At 46.6% G+C, this 22,934-nt stretch overlaps 1 protein-coding gene across 3 annotated transcripts in view; it reads left to right on the top strand.

Annotated features, from left to right (window-relative positions):
• GPR156 (G protein-coupled receptor 156) overlaps positions 1–20,938 on the top strand; it is a 100,671-nt gene extending 79,733 nt beyond the window's left edge. For all 3 annotated transcript variants that reach the window (XM_045186069.2, XM_024578187.3, XM_053918413.1), the window contains 5 exons: positions 210–335; positions 1,539–1,634; positions 4,077–4,313; positions 13,993–14,142; positions 18,259–20,938. In XM_045186069.2, the coding sequence (XP_045042004.2) occupies positions 210–335; positions 1,539–1,634; positions 4,077–4,313; positions 13,993–14,142; positions 18,259–19,596 (1,947 nt within the window). In that variant the 3' untranslated portion in view covers positions 19,597–20,938. The remainder of the gene's footprint in view (positions 1–209; positions 336–1,538; positions 1,635–4,076; positions 4,314–13,992; positions 14,143–18,258) is intronic.
• The last annotated feature ends 1,996 nt before the right edge of the window (positions 20,939–22,934 follow it).

Below are 22,934 nucleotides of genomic sequence, written 5' to 3'. Positions count from 1 at the left end.
ATAAACAAATGGAAATGTTTAATGGCGATGATGGTATTGACACAGAAATCATTGTAAATATTTAGTGTCTCTTTCACCTTTGATGGCTGGATTGAAGCTTTTTGGGAGAGCTAACCCTGGAGTCTATAGTGCAGATCATGTAAGGTACTTTATCTAGCCCCTGTATGGCCACTGAGCTAAGGAAAATTATGACCTTGACTGTTTTTCAGATAATCAAAGACCTGCAGCTACTGGGGTTGGTGGCAGCCCTTGTGATAGCTGATGTGATCCTGCTCATGACGTGGGTACTGGCTGATCCCATCCAGTGTCTCCAGATTCTTGGTGTCAGTATGACGGTGAGGAGCCCAGTCCCTGGAGAATTCAGTTCCTTTCCTGAACTGGGGGGACTGGCTTCTGTGGACACACAGGGGTCATTCTCCCAGTAGCACACACTGTGTGGGCATCCTCCCAACAAGGAGATAAGTGACCCAAAGAGGGAGAGTTGGGAGCTGTGGCTGCTGTGAAAACCTTACCCCTTGCCTGCAAGGTGTGCTACCACTCCCACTGTTCCTCCTGCCCTACGTATCTTCCAATTGCATCCACTGCAATGTCAGTACACTGGAATCTGCCTGGCAGTTATCTCTGCTTCCACATTATTAAAAATGAGAACTTTCAGCAACTGGAAGGTGCCTTCCCCTAAGTCAGGGGTGTCAAACTCATTTTCACCCCAGGCCAAATCAGCCTCACAGTTGCCTTCAAAGGGATGAATGTAATTTCAACTCCTTAACAGTTAAGGAGTAGTTACATTTATACAGTCCTAAAATTATTTCAGCCCTTTGAAGGCAACTGTGAGGCTGATGTGTCTCCCAGTGAAAATCAGTTTGATACCATTGCCCTAAGTGTTGGGAGGTAAAAGTAGTATTTTGAGGTCATCTTTTGAGTCAGTCAACTCTGGTTCAAATCCAAGCTCTACCCCACTTTCTAGCCATGTGACCTTGGGAAAGTCATTTAACCTCTCGAAGTCTCTGTTTCCTCACATGCAAAATGGAGATAATAATACTATCTGTTTCTTAGGGCTTTGGTAGTAAAAAGAATGTAGATGAAGTCAACTGTGCCTGGTACATAGTTTTCAATTAAGAGGAAATACTATTTCTCCAGCCTCATGAGAGGCTGAGGAATACAGTGGAATCTTGACAATGCAGATTTAATATTTAAGGTTTTAACTGTTAACAAATAGCTCAAACATGGTATGAAATTTGTAATTTGTAATTTTGCTGATGCACCGATGTGAATCATCTTAGTAGCAAAGCACACAGCAGAGGGTATAAGCCCTGCTGCCACCAAACATCCACTTGTCAGCCCAACTTTATCATCTTTTCCTCCAAATAATAGTCACTCTCATTTATCTAATGGAGTCAACTAAATTTTATGGCTTTTACACATCAGGGAGGAAATATATATGCTGTAGAGTAGCTCCTGCTCAAGGGTCTTCACAGGGGTCTGCTGTGTGTTCCTCATAATTGTGGGTGCCCTCAGTCCTTACTTTGTGTCCCTCCTAGGTGACAGGGAGAGAAGTGTCCTGCTCGCTGACCAGCACACACTTCTGTGCTTCCCGGTACTCTGATGTCTGGATTGCTCTCGTTTGGGGATGCAAGGTTGGTAACCACATCTCCTTGGGATATGGTCCGTCAACAACAAAATGGGTATAAAGGGGAAATTAATGAGGTAATTCTTGCAAAGGATCTTGAAATCAGGGAAGACCTCTGCTGATACATAAATCTGAAAGCCATGACCCTTATTATTATTATTTCTCTACTTTGGGCAGAGTCACTTTTTCAACTCCTTGCACTCCCTCATTTTGTTCTCCCCCAAACCACGTGGAATTCACCTAATGTTTCTCCCATTTCTTGGTCTGGTTTTCTAAGCTGATTTGGCAATATCAGTTTCCTTCCCAAATCCCTGCAAGGAAGATTTGTGTCGAGGTATCCTGTTGCCATTCACCCCCTACCTTTCTCACTGTGGCTGAAAGCAGAGCTGCCCTGAGACAGATGACAACATTCATGATGTCCTTTAAGTGATTCCAGCTGCCTCAGATGTCTTCTGCACTGAATCTCCACCATTAGACTCATTTGTCTCTGTTAGATGGCTACAGTAAGATATCATTTCCAGAGGGTACAGGATACCTATACAGGGCATTAAAAGAGGTCCTTAGAACCAACTGTCCTATTAGCTGGTTTCCAGCTTGTAGGGACAGAGAATCTGGCTCTGGGGAGCGTAGGGTGGGCCTGTTTCGATGAATGAGGCAAGCGCTGCATGGCAGGAGGCTGCCTGTCGATTATCAGTGCAGAAAGGCCTGTTTGACTGATTGCTGGCAGAGCAGGAGTTTAACTAGAAATACGTGGTCTCCAAAGCTAAACTTAAAGTCCCAGGAGTCACCTGTCAACTGCCCACTGTACCATATTTCTCTGTAGTGAAGGCGAATGACATATAAGTATATGTGATTCACTCAAGCATGAATCATGGATGTATAGGAGCTCTATTAATACCTTTTTCCCATTGGACAAGAATTTTAATGGAATTAAAATCTTTTAGTAGAATCAGACCTCAACATTTCACAATCATAGAATTAATTTCATTCACCTGTAAGTTACCAAAAATCCAGCTCTTCCAAATGCCACCTGATGGCATCAGTTACCCAAAAGTCAGGTCCCTCTGGTCTCCTGACTTGTGTATCGTGTATCTTCTAACCACGGAAAGTCTCAGGGTGGCACATCAGGCCCCAGCTGGGACACTGGACATTGGGGGCACCCAGAAGGCATCTCTGCCATGATGACTCTTTCACCTCAGGCAGTCGGTCCTCCCAAAAATTATCGATAGGTCAGTCCCTGCAGGTGGAGCTGTCGGGTGGGGGATTTCAGGGTCACTGGCAGATGTCCTCTGACACCTGACCTGATGTTCATTGTTAGTTCTCCCTCTGAATCCCCATGGTCCCCCCGCAACCTCATCCCCATGGTATCTTCAGATTCAGTTATAAAACACAGACATTTGTGTCTTGCCTTCAATCTCCCCACCAGACTGAGCTCCTTGAAAGGCAGGACAATGACTCATTTCTCTTCATAGCACTGTTTCCTGCCCTGCGCCTGGCTGACACCTTGCGTACAGTCCAAGGAACACACATCAAATCTATATATTATGTATTATTGATTAAAGCTTTGATTTCTGTTTAAATATAGTTCTTTGAGGTGCTGTGAGTCATTTTTCTTCTTAGTACAAATGAGAAATCTGAGAGCAGGTTTATATTCATGGAGAACAGGAAAGAATAGGGCCCTGGATTCCTGATGGTAGGGGCCAGGAGTGTCACCAAGAGGGTGAAGGTATAGACGGAGACTCTGCTGCCTGTGCCTGCCCCACAGTCTCATCTAGGTCCCAGCCTGCCTTTGTTCTCCCCTGTTTCCACTTTTCATCTCCCATAAACACCCCCTGGCACAGAGCCACTGCTAGCCTATAGAGATTCTTTGTGTAAATTAGAAAGAGGCATCCCTTTTGGGCAGGTGCAAGGCTTGGCAAGCAGATGGTGCCTTTGGGAAAATTAGAGAAAAGATCCCCTTCCTCAGAGCATTGGTCCTGCCAGCAGCACAGGGCTTGAAAAGCAGACTACCGGCCAATTTCAGTTTCCATGAGGCCCTCAGTTCCATGCAGTGCAAAACCACATAGCGGACATGGCAGCCCTCCCCACCAGCAGCACGATGTACCCACTGCCCTCCTAGTACCCAGAGCCCTTTCTGTAAGGCTCCCACTCACCCATACTGTCATGTCCTGTGCCTCATCCCAGCAGAGTCCTGTCTTGCCAACTTCTGATAAACTCCTTCTCATGCAGGAGAGGGAAATAACATTAAGCACCTCCTAAGTGTAAGGGGCCACTCTAAAGCCACCTAAGAGTCCTCGCATGTCTGAGTATATCCTCATGCGAGTCAGGATATACCCTATAAGGTTGGTATTATAATCCTTATTTTAAATGGTCCCCACCCTCCTGCTCTTTGACCCTGAGTCTGTTATTCCACTCCCCCCTAGCCTCTGGTTCTCCCCTCTGCTTCCAGGGTCTGCTGCTGCTATATGGTGCCTACCTGGCTGGCCTGACTGATCACGTCAGCTCTCCTCCTGTGAATCAGTCTTTAACCATCATGGTTGGAGTCAACCTTGTGGTGCTGGCTGCTGGGCTTCTTTTTGTGGTCACCAGATACTTGCACTCCTGGCCCAACCTGGTCTTTGGCCTCACGTCCGGAGGAATCTTTGTTTGCACAACCACCATCAACTGCCTCATCTTCATTCCCCAGGTATGCCCTAGGGAGAATTTGGCAGGGCCAGTTCTCCAGAGGATTTACCGGGCCATTGCTCACTGTAATAAATTGCTCACTGTGTTTTCTATCAAGACTTTGGGGTACCATTTACTGGAGAGTCAGAAGGAAGGTGGGTTCCTGGTGAGCTGTCTCCTTCTGTTCTTCCAACCTCGCTCTCCTGAAGGAAGATGGCTCTGCTCTCAGTCAGCAAGGGGGGCAGCCCACAGTGGCTGAGCCATGGCGGCCGCCCATTTCCACCCCTGGCAGTGGACTTGCTGACCTGCTTTTCCACCATCCTCCAGTCTGTTTCACTCATGCCCAATCCCTTCCTCATCTTGATGTCATTCTTTCTCTAGCTTGGGAGTGAGCAGCCTTTCCTTCTTTCCTGTTTAAGATTGCAGATTCATAGGGAAAACCTCTTTTGGAATTTTATGCAATTTTAAATGCTTTTCCTTTCTTTTTATTATAGTAAAATATAGAGCATTCCTCTTCTCACAATAAAGAGAAATAAAAATTAAATAAAATGTTTCATATTATGAGGATTAAAGAAAAAATCAAACAGGTGAGGAAGATAGAAGCAGAAAAAGGGAGTTGGAGGGAAAGGCAAAGGAATCCATAGGCTCTGAAAGGAAAGTGATGTGAAATTATTCATGTTGAGCCTGAGGGTACCACTGAGCCATATGCATCTGAGTTAATGAACTTGGCATTAGGCACTTTTGCCATTTCCCTACTAGTCCTCTTATTCTTTCCCCGAGGCCTCCCTCATCCCACTACCTCCTCAAGAACCCATTCTGGTTCCCATTGCAGCTTCTAGTTGGCTATGAATGACTTTGCCATGAGGCCACTGACTGATAAAATGGCTGGTGGAGAGTTGCAAGGTATTTATTAAAGGAAAGAGTGGACTTTGGGACATGATGTTGTGACACAGGGTTAGGCCTTTTAGTCTTCTTCCTTTTCATAAATTCTCATGCAAATTCTCAAAAGAATAAACAAATATGAAAATAGTTGTAGCAGCAGCACTAAAAACCAAGGGTGGGTATTGCCTCTATACCAGAAACTAGAGGAATTTTTTTTGAATCTTAATGTTATAAGAACTGAATTTAAAGGGAGCCATTGAGAGCTGAGTGTTACTAGTCTGGAAGGTAAGGGAAAAGGTCTATGAAAAGCAAGGGCTGTTCCTCTTTAGGAGATGGGGAAAAGGAAGTGGGGAGGGGCCTTTTGGGAAGCCCACCATTTAGGCCCTGTGGCCAACATTGTTGATTGGTAACCCATCCACCCATTGCCAAACCCTTTCTTCCTTGCTCAACTCCAGTATATAGTCTGAAGGAGCTAACCACTTGCTTTTCTTTTTTTTTAATTTTAATTTTATTTTTCAAAATATATTTATTGATTATGCTATTACAGTTGTCCCATTTCCCCCCCTTCACTCCACTCCATCCTGCCCACCCCCTCCTTCCCACATTCTCCCCCTATAGTTCATGTCCATGGGTCATACTTGTAAGTTCTTTGGCTTCTACATTTCCTACACTATTCTTACCCTCCCCCTGTCTATTTTCCACCTACCATTTATGCTACTTATTCTCTGTACCTTTCCCCCCCTCTCCCCCTCCCACTCCCCTGTTGATAACCCTCCATGTGAGCTCCATTTCTGTGGTTCTGTTCCTGTTCTAGTTGTTTGCTTAGTTTGCTTTTGTTTTTGTTTTAGGTGTGGTTGTTAATAACTGTGAGTTTGCTGTCATTTTTACTGTTCCTATTTTTGATCTTCTTTTTCTTAGGTAACTCCCTTTAACATTTCATAGAATAAGGGCTTGGTGATGATGAACTGCTTTAACTTGACCTTATCTGAGAAGCACTTGATCTTCCTTTCCATTCTAAATGATAGCTTTGCTGGATACAGTAATCTTGGATGTAGGTCCTTGCCTTTCATGACTTGGAATACTTCTTGCCAGCCACCTCTTGCCTGTAAGGTCTCTTGAGAAATCAGCTGACAGTCTTATGGGAAGTCCTTTGTAGGTAACTGTCTCCTTTTCTCTTGCTGCTTCTAAGATTCTCTCCATCTGTTTCATCTTAGGTAATGTAATTATGATGTGCCTTGGTGTGTTCCTCCTTGGGTTCAGCTTCTTTGGGACTCTCTGAGCTTCCTGGACTTCCTGGAAGTCTATTTCCTTTGCCAGATGAGGGAAGTTCTCCTTCATTATTTGTTCAAATAAGTTTTCAATTTTTTGTTCTTCCTCTTCTCCTTGTGGCACCCCTATAATTCGGATGTTGGAATGTTTCAAGATGTCCTGGAGGTTCCTAAGCCTCTCCTCATTTTTCCGAATTCTTGTTTCTTCCTTCTTTTCTGGTTGGATGTTTCTTTCTTCCTTCTGGTCCATACCATTGATTTGAGTCCCAGTTTCCTCCGCCTCACTATTGGTTCCCTGTACATTGTCCTTTGTTTCTCTTAGCATAGCCTTCATTTTTTCATCTAGTTTTCGACCAAATTCAACCAATTCTGTGAGCTTCTTGATTACCAGTGTTTTGAACTGTGCATCTGATAGGTTGGCTATCTGTTCGCTGCTTAGTTGAATTATTTCTGGAGATTTGAAGTGTTCTGTCATTTGGGCAATTTTTTTTTGTCTTGGTGCTTCTGTTACTTAAAGGGGCGGAGCTTTAGGTGTTCCCCTGGGCGGGGTAACGCTGGTCGCTGCTCTGTGATGCTGTATGTGGGGGAGGGGCCGAGAGGGTGTAATGGCGCCCACTCCACTCTCTGCTGGATTTCAGTCACTCCCTTGGCTACCCACAATCAAATTGGTCCCCTCGGTGCTGATTCCCGAGTGGGTGGGCTTGTGCACATTGTAGGCCCCTGTGGGTCTCTCCAATGACCTCTCCTGTGAGGCTGGGAGTCTCTCCTGCTGCCGCCCAACCCCCATGGGTGTTTTCACTCAGAGGTTTGAGGCTTTATTTCCCCGTGCTGGAGCCCTGCGTTGCGTGGTCTGCTTCGCTCCCTGCCATTCATCTGGTTTATCTATGCGCGAATGTGGGGCCCCCGGGTGCTACCCGCTGCTCTGCCTGCCCCGTTCTCTGCCACTCTGAGTCCGGCCCTCTCCGGTTTATCTGTGCGCGACTGTAGGGCCGCAGGGTTTGCTAGTGGTCAGATTGCCTGCCCCGTTCGTCCCACACTCCGCCAGTCTCGGTCCTGCCACCACAATGCGAGTCCTCTCTGCCCCGGCTGCCCGTCTCCGCCCCTCCTACCAGTCTGGATGAATGTTTATTTTTTATCTCTTTGGTGTCGGACCTCCTTGCCGTTCTATTTTCTGTCAGTTCTGGTTGTGCAAGGAGGCGCAGTGTGTCTACCTACACCACCATCTTGGTTCTCCCACCACTTGCTTTTCTAGCCTCCCTTACAACTAGGGGTGCCCATATGACACAGTTGAACACTAAAGGTTTTCTGAGAGGCTTCTGAGAAAGTTTTTGCTTTCCTGAAAAAGCTATTGGTATGGCTGGTATCACCTCTTCCACCTCCTTTCTACCTTGAATGTTTGTTATGTCAGGAGCTATGGCAGCCATCTTGTGATGATGAGGGAAACCCCAAAAGAATGTATTTACTATAATACCCTGGGAAACTATAGCTCTTCCAATGTAAGACTATAAATTCAGGGACCTATGAAGAGATTCTGAAGTTCATAAGAAGAGGTCCACAAATTTCTGGAGGTTTAACGAAGCTTACTTCCTCTGATGTAAAATAGAAATTTATAGAAGACATCAGATTTGTCTTGTCAACAGGATTTAAAGGATGCTGCCTCTCTTCAACCAAAGCAAACCATTATGAGAAGGACATAATCTTAGATCATGAAATATTAAACAAGGATCAAGCATATTGTGTTAAATTCAAAACCCCAGTAGAAACATTGAATAGGCAATTGGAAATGGGGAAAAAATTGAATTAGTTAATTAATTGAAGGAAACAGAACATAAGAAGACAGTTAAAAAATGAAAGACTAGATGAGAAAATATGGAGAACAGATCTAGGGATACAATTAGAGCTAATAGGAATTTCTGAAAGATAAAAATAATTTAGGGCAAAAGTAATCCCCAAGGAAAGCCTTCCTGATCTAAAACAAGACTTCTATCTGAAAATTAACTGAATCAGCAACCTCCATGATGTGGCTCTACTTATATATCCTCTCTGAACACTCCTGTCCCTTTTGCATCCTAGGTCTCGGACACAAGTTCCACTCTCTTTGTCATTTGATTCCTCAGCACCTAGGACAGTAATGATATCTAGGTACACTCCCATGTACACAAAAATGTAAAATTGCAGGTTGAAATTCAGATTGAAATATGACTTCCAGGTTTGAACTAAGGAACAAGCACTTGATTTGTTAAAGTGTGTGGAGCCCTGGACAAGTGGCTCAGTTGATAGGAGCATTGCCTCCATACACCAAAAGGTTGTGGGTTCGATTCCCAGTCAGGACAAATACCTAGGCTGTGGGTTCAATTCCTGGTTGGGGAGCAGGTGAGAGGCAACCAATCAATGTTTCTCCCTCTCTCTCTTCTTTCCTCTCTTCTGAAATCAATAAACATATCCTTGGATGAGAATTAAAAATATATATTTATATATATATATATATATATATAAATAAAGTGAGAGTGGAAGTGGAATTACGCTATACAAGAACAGGTGGATGGACACTGTTCCCCATTTTTTCTTCTAGCTGTCTTGAGCTTCCTTTCTCTTTATCTTTCCTCATGTGTTTTCTCTCTCACACCTTTTCTCCTCTTGAATTGATCAAGATCTAAAACTTTAAAAATATATACATTTAGTCCACTGTATCTTAGGTGTAGGAAGTAAATTCTTTTAAAAGTCTAAAACTAGGGACTTCCAGCCAAGATGGAGGCATAGGTAGATACACTGTGCCTCCTCCCACAAACAAAAGGACAGCAACAAATTTAAAAACAAAAAACAACCAGAACTGCCAGAAAATTAAACTGTATGGAAGTCTGACAACCAAGGAGTTAAAGAAGAAACATTCACCCAGACTGGTAGAAAGGGTGGAGATGGGCATCCGGGTGGAGAATGCTCACGGCAAGGCAGCTGTTGGAGGACCAGAGTGGGCAAGGTGGTGGCTGGTAGACTGTGCGGTCCCACATTTGAGTGCAGATAAACCGGGAGGAACAACTGGGGATTGAGACAGACTGAGCAACCCAGAGCTCCAGCGCCTCAAAACCTTACTGAAAACATCTATGGGGGGTGAAGCGGCAGCAGGAGAAACTCCCAGCCTCACAGGAGAGTTCGTTGGAGAGACCCACAGGGTCCTAGAACATACACAAACTTACCCACCTGGGAATCAGCACTAGAAGGGTCCGATTTGATAGCAGAGGAAGTGACTGAAAATCAGCAGAGATCAGAACAAGTGGCACAGTTCCCTCTCTGACCCCTCCCCCCACATACAGTGTCACAACACATTGACGTGTGTTGCCCCATCCTGGTGAACACCTAAGACTCCACCCCTTACTACAAAACAGGCTGCTGAGACAAAAAAAAAAAAAAATGGCCCAAATGAAAGAACAGATCAAAGCTTCAGGAAAAATATAACTAAGCAATGAAGAGATAGACAACCTATCAGATGCACAGTTCAAGACACTGGTTATCAAGATGCTCTAGGAACTCACTGGGTACTTCAACAGCATAAAAAAGACCCAGGCAGTAATGAAAGTTGCATTATGTGAAATAAAGAAAGATCTATAGGGAACCAACAGTGACGGGAAGGAAACCAGGACTCAAATCAATGGTTTGCACCAAAAGGAAAGAATAAACATTCAACTAAAACAAAATGAAGAAACAAGAATTCAAAAAATAAGGAAGGCTTAGGAACCTCCAGGACATCTTTAAACATTCCAACATCCAAATCATAGAGGTTCCACAAGAAGAAGAACAGTAAGAAATTGAAAACTTATTTGAACAAATAATGAAGGAGAACTCCCCAAATCTGGTGAAGGAAATAGACTTTCAGGAAGTCCAGGAAGCAGAGAGTCCCAAAGAAGCTGGACCCAAGGAGGAACACACCAAGGCACATCATAATTACATTACCCAAGATTACAAATAAGAAGAGAATCTTAAAAGCAGCAAGAGAGAAGGAGACAGTTACCTACACAGGAGTTCCCATTAGACTACAGCTGATTTCTCAAAAGAAACCTTGCAGGAAAGAAGGGTCTGGAAAGAAGTATTCCAAGTCATGAAAGGCAAGTACATACATCCAAGATTACTGTATCCAGCAAAGCTATCATTTAGAATGGAAGGGCAGATAAAGTGCTTCTCAGATAAGGTCGAGTTAAAGCAGTTCATCATCACCAAGCCCTTATTATATGAAATGTGAAAGGGACTTATGTAAGAAAAAGAAGATCAAAACTATGAACAGTAAAATGACAACAAAGTCACAGCTATTAACAACCAAATCTAAAAACAAAAACAAAAACAAACTAAGCAAACAACTAGAATAGGAACAGAATCACAGAAATGGAGGGTTATCAATTGGGGAGCACTTCCTTTTTGACAATGAGCCTTCAGACTGGGCTGCGTGGGTGGGGTTTATGAAAACAAAGGCACAGATACCACAAGGGTGGCTAGATGGCACTAGAGAGCTGAGTGAAATGAATGAAAAGCAGGTGGACCAAGTAGCCTTCCACAGGGGCCCTCATGAAATGCCTGAGTGTTTATGCCAAACACTCAGGACATCACCAGAAATGAGCCAGCCTCTACTTTTGTTGATGGTAACCTGAATGTGAACCATCCCCACACACAACTTCTCCTTTCCTTCCTCCACCTCTGAGAGGCAGATGGGTCCTGAGATAGGACATTGTTTTCTCCTCCAACCCTCCAAAGTGTTTCCTGTAAGTACTTAGGACTTTCTAACCTGCCTTCGAGTTGTCTGTCTATGTCTCAGTGACCCTACTTACTAGATTGGTGAACTTTTTAAAGGAAAACTTTCTTCATTTCTTCATTTATTCATCCATTCATTTATTAACTGTGGGGAACATGGAGTTCAACATGTGGTCCCATATCTAGGTGTAGTTGAGCAGACATGACAGGAACTATAATACAGGTCTTCAGTGTTAGAGGAAGGCATGCTACACGATGCTGAGGAAAGGGTGTCCCAACCTGTCTAGGAACTCAGTGACATCTCAGAAAATGGGCCCAGTCTTGTAGGAGAAGCAAGAGTTCACTGAGCAGATTTGCGGGGGGGTTGGGGGTGGCATTCAGATGGGGGGACAAGAGGCAGAGAGGTGTGAGAGAGAACAGGCTATGTTTGGAGCACCACAAATCTTTGCACTTTTTGAAGCACAAATTGAAGGAAGGGGAGCGTGGCAGAAGGTTAGGAGGTGAGCTTCTCAAAGCCCTAGTTACTGGGGCCTAGTAGGTCTTGTTAAAGACTTGAGATTTAATACCACTGTATTAGTTTCCTGTTGCTGCTAACAAATGAACACAAACAGTGGCTTAAAACAATTTAAATGTATTACAGTTCTGGAGGTCAGAAATATGAAGTAGGCCTCATTTTGCTAAAATCAAGGTGCTAGTACGTCTGCGTTTCTTCTGGAGGCTCTAGGCAAGAGTCCATTTCCTTGCCTTTCTCAGTTTCTAGAGGCCGCCTACATTCTTTGACTCACAAACTCTTCCCTATCTTTAGACCCAGCAGTGTGACATCTTCAAATCTCTTTTTGACCTCTATTTCCATTGTCACTTCTCTTTTTCTGACTCTGGCCCTCCTGCCTCCCTCTTACAAGGACTCATGATCACAGTGGGTCCACTGGTATAATCCAGAATAATATTCCCATCTCAAATCCTTAAGCACATTTACAGAATCCCTTTTGCCGTGTAAGGTGAAGAACATAGACACAAGTGCCAGGGATGAGGAGGGGAACATCTTTGGAGGGCTGTTATTTAGCCTGCCACACCGCACAGCCCAGAGGCTGAAAACCAAGAATGTGCCTGTCCTTCTGGAGGAGCAGTCACGGAGAGGTCCTGAAATTGTGACGTGAGGGTCTTTTATTGCGATATTTCAGAAACCTCTAAGGGTCAAGTCTGAAGGACCAGGATCTTCACAAACTGGGAACTGTGGGGAAGGTGGCTTTCATCAAGGGACACTCTGGCTCCACCTGGCCCGCTTAGGGTGAGACAGACCCAAAGGCCTGAAAGTGCCCTTACACCAGTGTGAGCAGTTCCTACAGCAACCCTGCCGGGGGTGGGAGGGGTTTAGACCGAAGGTGCTGGGGAAGAGAGGAAAAGCTGTACTGCTGAGGAAATGAGGGGGCCTGAGAAGGGGCCAAGATACAGTGACACTGCTAGGGTCAACACTAGGAACAACCCTGGGCATCTGCTTCATCCACTCAAGACCATACAGTGACCCTGTCGTGCCAGGTTCCAATAACGCCTGAGTAGGGTGGTGAGCTCTCAGAACCCTACGCTTTGGAGAAGGGCATCTGCAGGGGAGGTTCCTGGGCTGACCCAGTACGGATCACACTGACACCTGATATCATGAAGGGTCCTGCTGAGTCAACAGAGGACCCAAGAGGACTTGGGTGAGATGTGGTATTGAAACTGATGGGAGGATTTAGAATCCTACCTGAGATTTACCAAATTGCAGTTAGTAAATGATGAGTGAGCAAAGAAGTCCCAGGATCCCCATGAGGCTCCCCACAGTCACCAGCATCGTTTCTAGGGTGCCAGAGTGCCTGGTGTATGTCACTAGGACTCTTAGTTATGAGAATTCCTAAGGGAAAAACAGAAGCCTCCAGCACTGTGTCCTCCCCTGGCATCCATGTCACTGGCCTTCTCCAGGTAGAGTGTCCCAAAGGCTCAGGAGGATGGCCCCCGCGTGTAAATGATCTGTGTTCAGTTCCATCCCTGTTAAACTAAACTAGCCCGTGCACCCACAGATTGTTTCTCAAAGCCAGTATCTCCTGGAAAACTTTCCCGAGGACCCCACAGTTAACAGGGTCCGTCTGTGTCAACTGTGTCACGTCACGTGGTGTGGCACAGCGCCCGGTTCCAGCTGTGGCTCTGCTGCTCTCTTGTCTGCATAACTCATGCGCCTTCTGAGTCTCCCCTCGTTTGTCAAGAAAAAAAGATGGTCATATCACAGACCTAATGTTCTATCATTTTTATTGATATATTGCCACTTGGGGTTTTCCACCTGAGCCTTGATTACTGATTTGGGTTAGAAGTCCTCCAGCAAGGAACTGGGTTTTCAGTCACTGTGAGCACACCATTACTTAACGAATGAGGATAATCGAGAACAGCTATGCATAACTAGAAACAGCTTCACTTGAAACCTAGTGTTTAGATTGTGTAACCCTGTTACAGCTCATAAACTCTGGCTTTAGAATATGGCCCTAGGAGTATACTTCAGTCTGGTTTTCTTTGACCAGTTCAGCAATGAGTGGATCAAGCTAAGATTTCTCCATGTCATCTACCTGTCATCTTCCTTTGGCATTTTAAAAACTCTATAACCTTAACATTCTCTATGCTGTCTGTCATTACTGTCCATGGACTTCCCGGAGTAAAGTATGTTCTGAGGAGAGAATAGTTTGTGCATTTGTGTATTACTGTCATTCCTTGGTGTTTCTGAGAAAGAGTAAGAGAATGTGTTTTGGGGTGTGTAATTAAATAAATAACATGTGTTCTTTTATTTAACAGCTGAAGCAATGGAAGGCATTTGAAGAGGAAAACCAAACAGTTAGATGCATGGCCAAATATTTCAGCACTCCCAGCAAAAGCTGCCCTACTCAGTATGGTGAGGGCCACGCTAGAGGAGAGAAAACCTCCATGGAAAGACTCCTCACAGAAGTAAGTGAGACCCCTGCCTGGTGGATTCTCTATAAAGAACTCCAGGCAGGCACCAGTGGGCCCCAGCTGTCACTTTGCTAATGTTCCTTCTTCTCCTCCCGTTCCCCCACGTCTCTTAGCAGCAGGCAAAACCTCAACATTTCCCCAGGGACTCTCCCATTGCTGACCTCACCCACTTTATTCACTCACTGAACAGATGTACCGGGCATTGTGCTAAGTGCTGATGAACAAGACAAACGTGGTCCCTACCCTCGTGGGGCTCACAGTCGGATGCAGGAAATAGATATTGGTCAATAGAATAATGGAGGCAAAAAATCAGGGTGATAAGGCAGAAAAGTGGATGATAAGGACAAGGGAACCTAATTTAGAGCTGTCAGAAAAGACTGTGAGCTGAGAACTGGAGGTTAAGCACAAACTGGCCAGAAAAGAGTGCAGGGAGAAGCCTTCCAAACAGAGGAACAGCACTATAAAGGCCTTGAGTTGTAGTGGGTGCGAGCTGCTTCTGTATGACACGCTCTTTCCTTACATAGAGTAGTGTCCTCATTCACAAGATCTTCTAGGGCCCCTTACTGTATTTGCAGGTTCTAACTAGAGATCTCAATCATCCCACCAACCCAGAGAGTCAGTAATGTCTAAGGATGGGGAGGGGCACTGAATAGGTCCTATGAATATCATAGTAGCACCAACAGGGGACTGGGGAGCCCCCAGCCCCTCTTCCTTCTGTACTTGAGCCCAAGCTGGCACCCCTCCCAGAACTGGGCACTGTGGTGTGGGTTTGCAGAAAGCACTTGGGAAAGCTTGAGGCTGCCCTGCCTCAGGAAGAAGGCATGGGGCCCAGAAGAATTAGTCAGTATTTTTCACACTCACTAAATTATAGTCTTTTTAATTTTTCCTTCAGTACAGAACGTACCTGAGTAGGTGCAGTTTGGGAAACTGTTTTCCTGTGACAGGACGGACACGTGGCTGTCAGCAGTCCCTGTGTGAGAGGGCGGGATTAGCCATCCCTGCACTGGATGTCCATGCCCCTCCAGGCTCCCACACCACACCCTCAGCCTGGACCTTTTTCAGTCATACTTCTTCTCTATTTTTGTACTATTTATGAAGCATTCAGGACCTTATTTCAAAGCCAGATTTCTCCCCACCTGGCAAGGGAGTAGCATTGCCTTTCATACTCTAAAGTCTTCAAAGAAGCAATTTTTTTCTCAGCTCAACAGAAGGCCAGAGACTTGGCAAGAACAGCCGGGATGGTTTTCATTCACAATCAGCTAATGTTGGAACAGCCAAGTGGCCTGACTCTTTAGCCTTATGGTAATTTATGACGTGCTTTTTGTACTTCTGCCACACTAACCCCCCAGTTTCCCACGCAATGACTGAATCTGCTCTATCCAAAAAGATGCCTTGAGTCTTCAGAGGAAAGGTCCTAATAGGGAACAGATGTACAGGCAGTAAAAAGCTGGCCTTGCCCCAACACCCTACACCTGGTACATCTTTCCCAGAAAAGGCCTGAGAACCGGCAGCCATCCCGGGGCCTTGAGTAGGCTACAGAGGTTCCAGTATATAAATCCTCAGTTCTGGCCTTGCCTGGTAGAAGACACAGTGTCTCTCCTGCCTCCATATGTGCACAAACCCTGAGCCCCACTTGATTGCAGCCTCTGATTCCAGGTTCCCTCTGATGAGCCCCCTCGACCACCTCTTACTTTCCCATGATCTGGGGAGTCTACCTTGTCATTCTCACCTCCTTTGCTGCTATGACCAGGGGTTTCCCAGATGCCGTGCAGGGCAGCATCCATTGCCAACTTCCTAGGTTGTATGAAGGCCAGCAAGTAGAACCTTCCTTGTACACTCTGCAGCAGAGGAAGCCTACCTATTATTTTTATTCCTTGTGCCATAGCAACAAGAGAGTGATTCCATTTCTCCTTATGGCCTATACCTTATGAAACATACTTGTGGATGTTTTGCTCCCCCAGATGTGCCAAAAGCAATAATTAATAAGCTCATTTAAATGCAGCTGCCATGATAGGTCAGATTTTGGTCTCACGGTGGCAGTGCCTCACACCACACCTCTAATTAGTATGCAGCCATGGTGAAAACAGAGTCCCACTTTTTTCTCTGAAAGATCTGTCACCAGCCAATTTCAGATGTTTGGTCTGCTTGGAGAAGAGTATTCTTCCCAACTCACTATTTATCCTGTTTTACCACACTCAAAGAAATTCGCAGATAAGGCACAAAAGACAGCACTGAGAGTGTACTTGCCGGGTAGTTGTCATCAGTTGGTGGCTTCCTCCTAACTCAGTGAGGTAGTAGAGGCCTCCTGAGGCCAGCCTGACAATGTGCAGGGTGGATTTCATGAGGACGGGCTGCGGAGGGGGAAGAGGGTCGGGGTCCCTCCTGGGCAGTCAACACAGCCACCCCTATGTGACGCTCAAAGAGCTCTCTGGCAGCACCCGGGCCTCATGCAGAGCCTGAATGAATGTCTCCCAGTTACTCATCCCCTCTGCTCCTGGGGAGTCCCCAAATCCTCTACATCGCCCCAGCAACGCTCAGACCTCACCACTCTGCAGGTGAGGAAAAGAGAGAACCGGGAGGCAGGTGCTCAGCTGCAAGTCCCTTCCCCTTATTCACGTTTCCCACTGGTCTGGGACTCTCTCCCGATGACAATAGAAGTAGAGTAAACCAGGATGTAACTGGGAGAGCCAATATTAGAGAAATCACCTTTCTGCTTATAAATAGGGAACAGTAGATCTGCCTTGGAGTTGCTGCCAGAGACCATGGCTGGACTAGTTTACCAGATACTGCTTTCAGAAAGGGTCAGTCCTGGTCAACTCTCCGATCTCAACTTGAGAAGACACCACAGATTTGGTCCATAGGCAACTTGTATCAGGTATTCTAAAGAAGGGAAACACCCTTTTATTTCCAGGGCGTAATAAATGGGTGTCCAAATGCTCATCCTCAGCTTCTAAAGAGGATGGCCACAATGAGGCAGCATTTTGGAATTTGGACAAGCAGTTCCTAGAACACAGTGGTTGTGTTATCACTTCCTCCGAACCCTCGATCCCAGCTGCCCCAAGACCGTCAGTTTCCCATCATGATCTTTTCCCTGCTCCACTGTCTTTGATCATCAGAAATTTCAGGAGGTGGACCTAAGGTCTGCGCTAGGGAAGCAGCTGCTGTACCACCAGAGGATACTCAGGGCACACCCACCACCGGGGCTCTTCCCCTACTTCATGCCCATGATCTCGGTTAGGGTGGACACACCTCTGAAGCTCACACCTGCCAGGCCTCCTGGGCACAGCCCATGTATCAACTAACAGCCATGCAACAGGTAGGCAGCTCAATAGCAGAAATGCCCCAGCCTCATTCATCTTCTGGACTCCATTCTAGATCTGTTGAATGAAGCTATCAGAGGGTCTGACCCAACAATTCTATTTTAAAAAGAAAAAGCTTCTCCAATACTTCCACCTGCCCTTCTGTAGGAGATACCAGTAACTTTTCACCTTCCACCCCACGGTCCATCCAGGCAGATGGTAACACCAACCTGAGATTCTCATTGGCCATACCTGACCTTATCTCTTTGGCCCAGGAATCTCCACCCTTCTCTCTGTTTTTCCATTTTCTAGTCTGTTTAGCAAGAGGCAAAATACTTGTTTCCCCCATTCACTCATCCCCTTGAGATGTGCTTCGAATTCATCTTCATTTTGCAAAAGTGTGATAAACCAGAGTTGGGCCATTTTTCAGGCTTGTGTCCTGCAGAGTGACCTTTCCCTCCCAGTTCTCAGAAGGGTGTGCCCCAGCCAGCAAGCAGCAAGCTGTGTCTCCTCCAACCTCCTGTCTCACAGACAATGCCACAGAGTGGGGACATAGGGGGGAGATGAAGGTCCCACTGCAGTAAATCATGGTTCGCATTCACGGGGTGCCATGTGTCAGTGACTGTGCTGAGCACTTTGAAGTGTTTTCACCTTGTGGAGGCACCTTCTCAGAGCCTAATTCACCAGCTAATACACAGAGCAACTGGGATTTAAACCAAGGACCCCTGGTGCCACACTTTCTCCCCCATGGGAGATGGTGTGAAAACCTTCAGTGGCATCTTTTGTTGATGGTTTTGCTTTTATCTTACAGAAAAATGCTGTGATTGAAAGCCTGCAGGAACAAGTAAACAACGCCAAAGAGAAGCTAGTGAGGCTGATGTCAGCTGAGTGTACCTATGACCCCCCAGAGTGGGCTGTCTTTCCTGCCTCTTCCCACAGCGAGGACGGCCAAGCCTCAGTCCCTGTGCATGGCCTGGCAACTCAAAGGCATTCGCAATGCCTCTCTGACTCTCAGAATGATACCAGTGTGGCTCCCCAGGACTCCCAGACTACCTCAATGCCCTCACCAAGTGCACAAAGTCTCGAGGGACCGGGGAAGGACTCTGGCTCCTCCCCAGGGCAAAAGATGTCTGACTTGAAAGACTTTTCTGATCATTTAAATTTGGGCTATAGTCAGAAGTCACAGGCTCAGCAAAGCCAGGGTGCAGAAAGAAGAGACCAGGTACCCATGGCCTCCCACCAGAGTCTCATACCAAGTGAAGAAGGCTCTGTTCCTAGGAGACAGGGGCAGCTGGAGAACTCAGAGGAGCCCCAAAAGCAGCTGTCCAGAGTCAATTCAGTGATCAGGGAGAAGCTTCAGGAAGTCCTACAAGATCTGGGCCTAGGCCCCGAGGCTCCCCTCCACTCTTCCCCGTCTTGTCCCCAGCAACCCTGTAAGAGTAGTGCTACCCACAGCGCCCCGAAGATGCCCCTCCCTAAGGAGCTGGGCTTTAGCCCTCACATGGTGAGGAGAAGGCGGGCAGCGCTGAGGGCTCGCTCACGCTTTCCGGGCTCTGTATCCTCCTATGTGGGGCATCGGGCAAATAAGATTGTATCTGGTGCAAAAAGTAGGTCAAATGGGCAGAACAGGGACAGCCTCTGCTTGGACCCCCAAAGTGCTGATTTGAGGGTACCCTCTTCCAAGAAACCCTTACTATTCTCAGATCCTCAAGGCAAGTCAGGCACCCTGAAGGACAGCAAACAATGCCAGCCAGAGCCCCAGGGGACTGGAAGGAGCCGTGCAGCCTTTCCTCACCAGCCTCCTGGTTCTGGCCAGGCACAGTGTCCCGCTGCCCCACCCCTATCTAGAGCCTCACCAGATCTGTCTGAGCAGCAACAGCTGCAGTCCCTGGAGTCCCCAGGCTGTCCCTCCCTTTCTTCTCCATGCAACTACCTTGACACTGAGTCCAGCAGCTCAGATGAGTTCTTCTGCCACTGCCACCGGCCCTACTGTGAAATCTGCTTCCAGAGCTCCTCTGATTCCAGTGACAGTGGCTCATCAGACAGTGACCCTGAGTGTGCCGGGGGACTGGCTTCCTGGGAAAAGCTGTGGGCCCGCTCAAAGCCTGTCGTGAACTTCAAAGATGACTTGAAACCCACCCTGGTGTGAAAGACAGCAGAGCAGGTCTGGGTATAGAGGTTAGTGCAGGACGAGCTGTACCAAGGCCTCCAGGAGGAGGGCCAGGTCTGGCCTTCAGGGAACACACCAGCACCCTGCATTGACCAGCCCTTACCATGTTTCACCTACGCTCACTTGATCTATAAAAAGAAGGGGATTTCCTGCCTTGTTACTACCTCACAGCATTCCTGTGGAAGACTCCAGTTGAGTGAACATGGAAGTTACTCTATGGGTAAAAGGTGCTACATGAGCACAGAAGCTTTTCTGTCCTGGTCAGCCTGTATTCTACAAAACTCTTAATACATACCAGATGGATGGCTGGTGGACAGACAGATGGAGAGATGGCAGGAAAATTTCTGCAGAACCAGAGTTGAGGACTATGACGCATCAAAGTGGCCTTTTGTTGACAGACCTGCTACGAAGATAAGTTTCCTACATCCTTGGGTATCCCACTCTTGGCAGGTGGCACGGTTGTGTTTCTGCTAAAGGTTATAAACAGCACCACCCACTGGGTTCCAGCTCTGACAAGACCCGACTCACAGCCACCTCTACAGCACTATTTGGTGTTCATGTTTTCCCACCCTCACGGCACCTCGTCATCATCCCTGAGGCAGTCAGGGCTCAGGCTACCCAAATCTCACTCCTGGGTTTGAGTGGCAGCTGATATCCAGGCTGTCTTCTGGTCCTGTGGTCCATCCCTTAGATTCCGCCAGTGGTGCAGGTTCGGCACACTGGCAGTTTCTGCTGTGGTGTGGGAGGCCCTGTTGTTGGTCAAGAGGCGCTTTTGGTGCCATTGGGGTTACGCGACCATCAGTGGATACACAAACCTGGAAATAGAAAATGGGGAGAAGAAGGCAGGAAAGCAAATGGCTTTCGATCATTTACCTTGAGTCTGGAACAGTACTTGGCAGTATCAAATTTCAGTAATTCCTTATGATAACCCTGGGAAGTAGACAGATGGGGAACATGCAGCTTCGAGAACTGAGGTAACTTTCACAATGTCACACTGCGGGAGAGTGCTGATGTAGGACTTGTGCATAGCTCATGGGACTCCAAGTTGGTAGATTTTCCTTGGGATACAGCTTCTTACTCATTCTTCTGGGAGTAGCAAGCAGGGCTTGGCAGCCCAGGCAATAAAGCAAGGGTAGTGTGGGAAAGCTGAGATGTGTTCACCCTGGAGTCCAGGACACTTGCCCCAAGATAGCAAAACTGGGTTCTCCTTGTGGAGCAGCCCTCACTGCCTCAAGGCCCACCTGCCCCTCCCAAGGGAGCCGGGGAGCTGGTGAAGGATGAGTGCGGGGAACATGTCTGCTGCCAGAGCCGTAGGGAAAGCACAGATCCACTTTGTAGGGTCCACTTTGCTTGTTGCTGAGCTATTGTTTGGAGGCCGTTCTCTGCCCCATCCTTGTGTGTGTACATGTTCATGTGCAGGAGTCTAAGCCTCATTAGACATGCCCGGGGCAGGGCATTCGGCTCTAAATGTCCCACAGAAGATTTGTCATAGACTCACAGGGGCTACTGACACTCATGAATATCAAGACACTGGATTGGGAGGCCCTCCTGGTGGCACAGCTCCTTCTGTCATCTACTTCTACATACAGATGTCACAACTGATTGTGCGTGTGGGTTTGTAGTCTGTTTGTGCTATTTGTTTGTTGTCCAAGTGATAAGTTAATAAAAGAGAAATGGCTCCCAAGACAAGTCTCTTCATAATTGTGGTCTCAGGCTGGGGAACAGAGGCACAGAGAGGGGACACACAGCAGCCCTCAGAGTTGCCACTGGGTTACCCTGGGTTTCCAAGTGTTACAAACTTCATCTGTGACAGAAACACCTGCTCCAGCACCTAGGGGAAATTCTGGAGACCCTGGACTCTTCTCACCCATGGGGGTCCTATGGTTGGGCTTCACCTCCTCCAGCTCCTTTCGTCCCAGTATGTCTGCCTACCATTCATGAGTACAGACTGTGCAGGCTCTACACTTGGCCATCTTTCTATCCTTCTCACTCTCTGTGCCCCTACATCCTTGGTCCCACCATCCCAGCCTTTCTGCATCTCCACTCCTCTTCTATCTTGAATTCCTTTCCCTTCTTTGCATACCTTGTGAATTATTTATCCTTCAAGACTCAGGTGGAGCCCTGACTCGTGTGGCTCAGTGGATTGAGTGCAGGCCTGCAAACCAAAGGGTCGCCAGTTCGATTCCCAGTCAGGGCACATGCCTGCGGGCCAGGTTCCCATTTGGGGGTGTGTGAGAAGCAACCACACATTGATGTTTCTCTCTCTCTTTCTCCCTCCCTTCCCCTCTCTAAAAATAAATAAATAAAATCCATTTTAAATTTTGTAAAAAAGACTCAGGTGGAGCATGCATTCTGTCTTCAGTCTTTCCTAAACAACCCCAATTAAAATTGACTGACCCCAATAGTTAAATGAAGAAGGATATCTGGGGACCCAGGTTTCAAACTCAGTTATATAGAGGCTTCTGTTATCTATTTTACATGGGATGACTTTGTAACCCTTGAGAGACTTTGTTGGAAAGAGAAAGAATATACCCCCATTTTCCCTATCTGGTTCAAAAACAATGTGCCAAACACCACAGCTGCCCACCCCAAAACACTGTCTCCAATCCGTTACTTACTCTTGCGCCACCCACCCCACTCCTCACCAGCTCCTTCCCTAGATTTTTTACCCAAGGCCAGCTAAACCAATGATGAAATTCTCAAGGGGAGGAGTGTGCAGTGACTTTTGGCATGCTTTTGACTGTAACACTCTTGAAGAAAGGGCAGTAACTCGTACAAAGGAACTGTGGACACGTAAACATCATCCTTGCTACTGTCATTGGGGCTCTGCACGTTTCTATTGGTTCTAAGGTCTTGCATGGAGCCAGGCATGATTCTGACTCACGCATATGTTGCCCTGCTGATTGAAATCTTGGGGTCAGAGGTGTCCATCCTGATTCCAAAGCGGATCCCTATGCTCTTGCCTGTGTTCAAACTGTCTTTCCTTAAAGGATCAACTTGGCCTTCCTGGAGCTCATAGAAGAGGGGGGAAAGCATTAGATGTAGGAGACATGCTTTTAAAGAACCATATTATGTCTAAAATTGTAAAAAGAAGAGTCAATGCAAGTTTCACAAAATCTCTTCAGTCTGATTTATTTTGTTATATTTAAATGTATCTTCACAGATTTCAAGGTCCTGAAAGCATCAAGTGTATCTTCTTCATTTTTGTATCCTCTAGAGTAGACATCAGAGAACTTTGCACAAAAGCCTAATAAATTGCTTGATGGGTGGATTTCTGAGCAGATAAATGGATGAAACAAAGGCAAAGAACCTGTTCT

The sequence above is a fragment of the Desmodus rotundus genome, chromosome 2 (genome assembly GCF_022682495.2).
Source record: "Desmodus rotundus isolate HL8 chromosome 2, HLdesRot8A.1, whole genome shotgun sequence".
NCBI lineage: Eukaryota > Metazoa > Chordata > Mammalia > Chiroptera > Phyllostomidae > Desmodus > Desmodus rotundus.
This window is presented reverse-complemented; position numbering and strand designations above follow the sequence as displayed.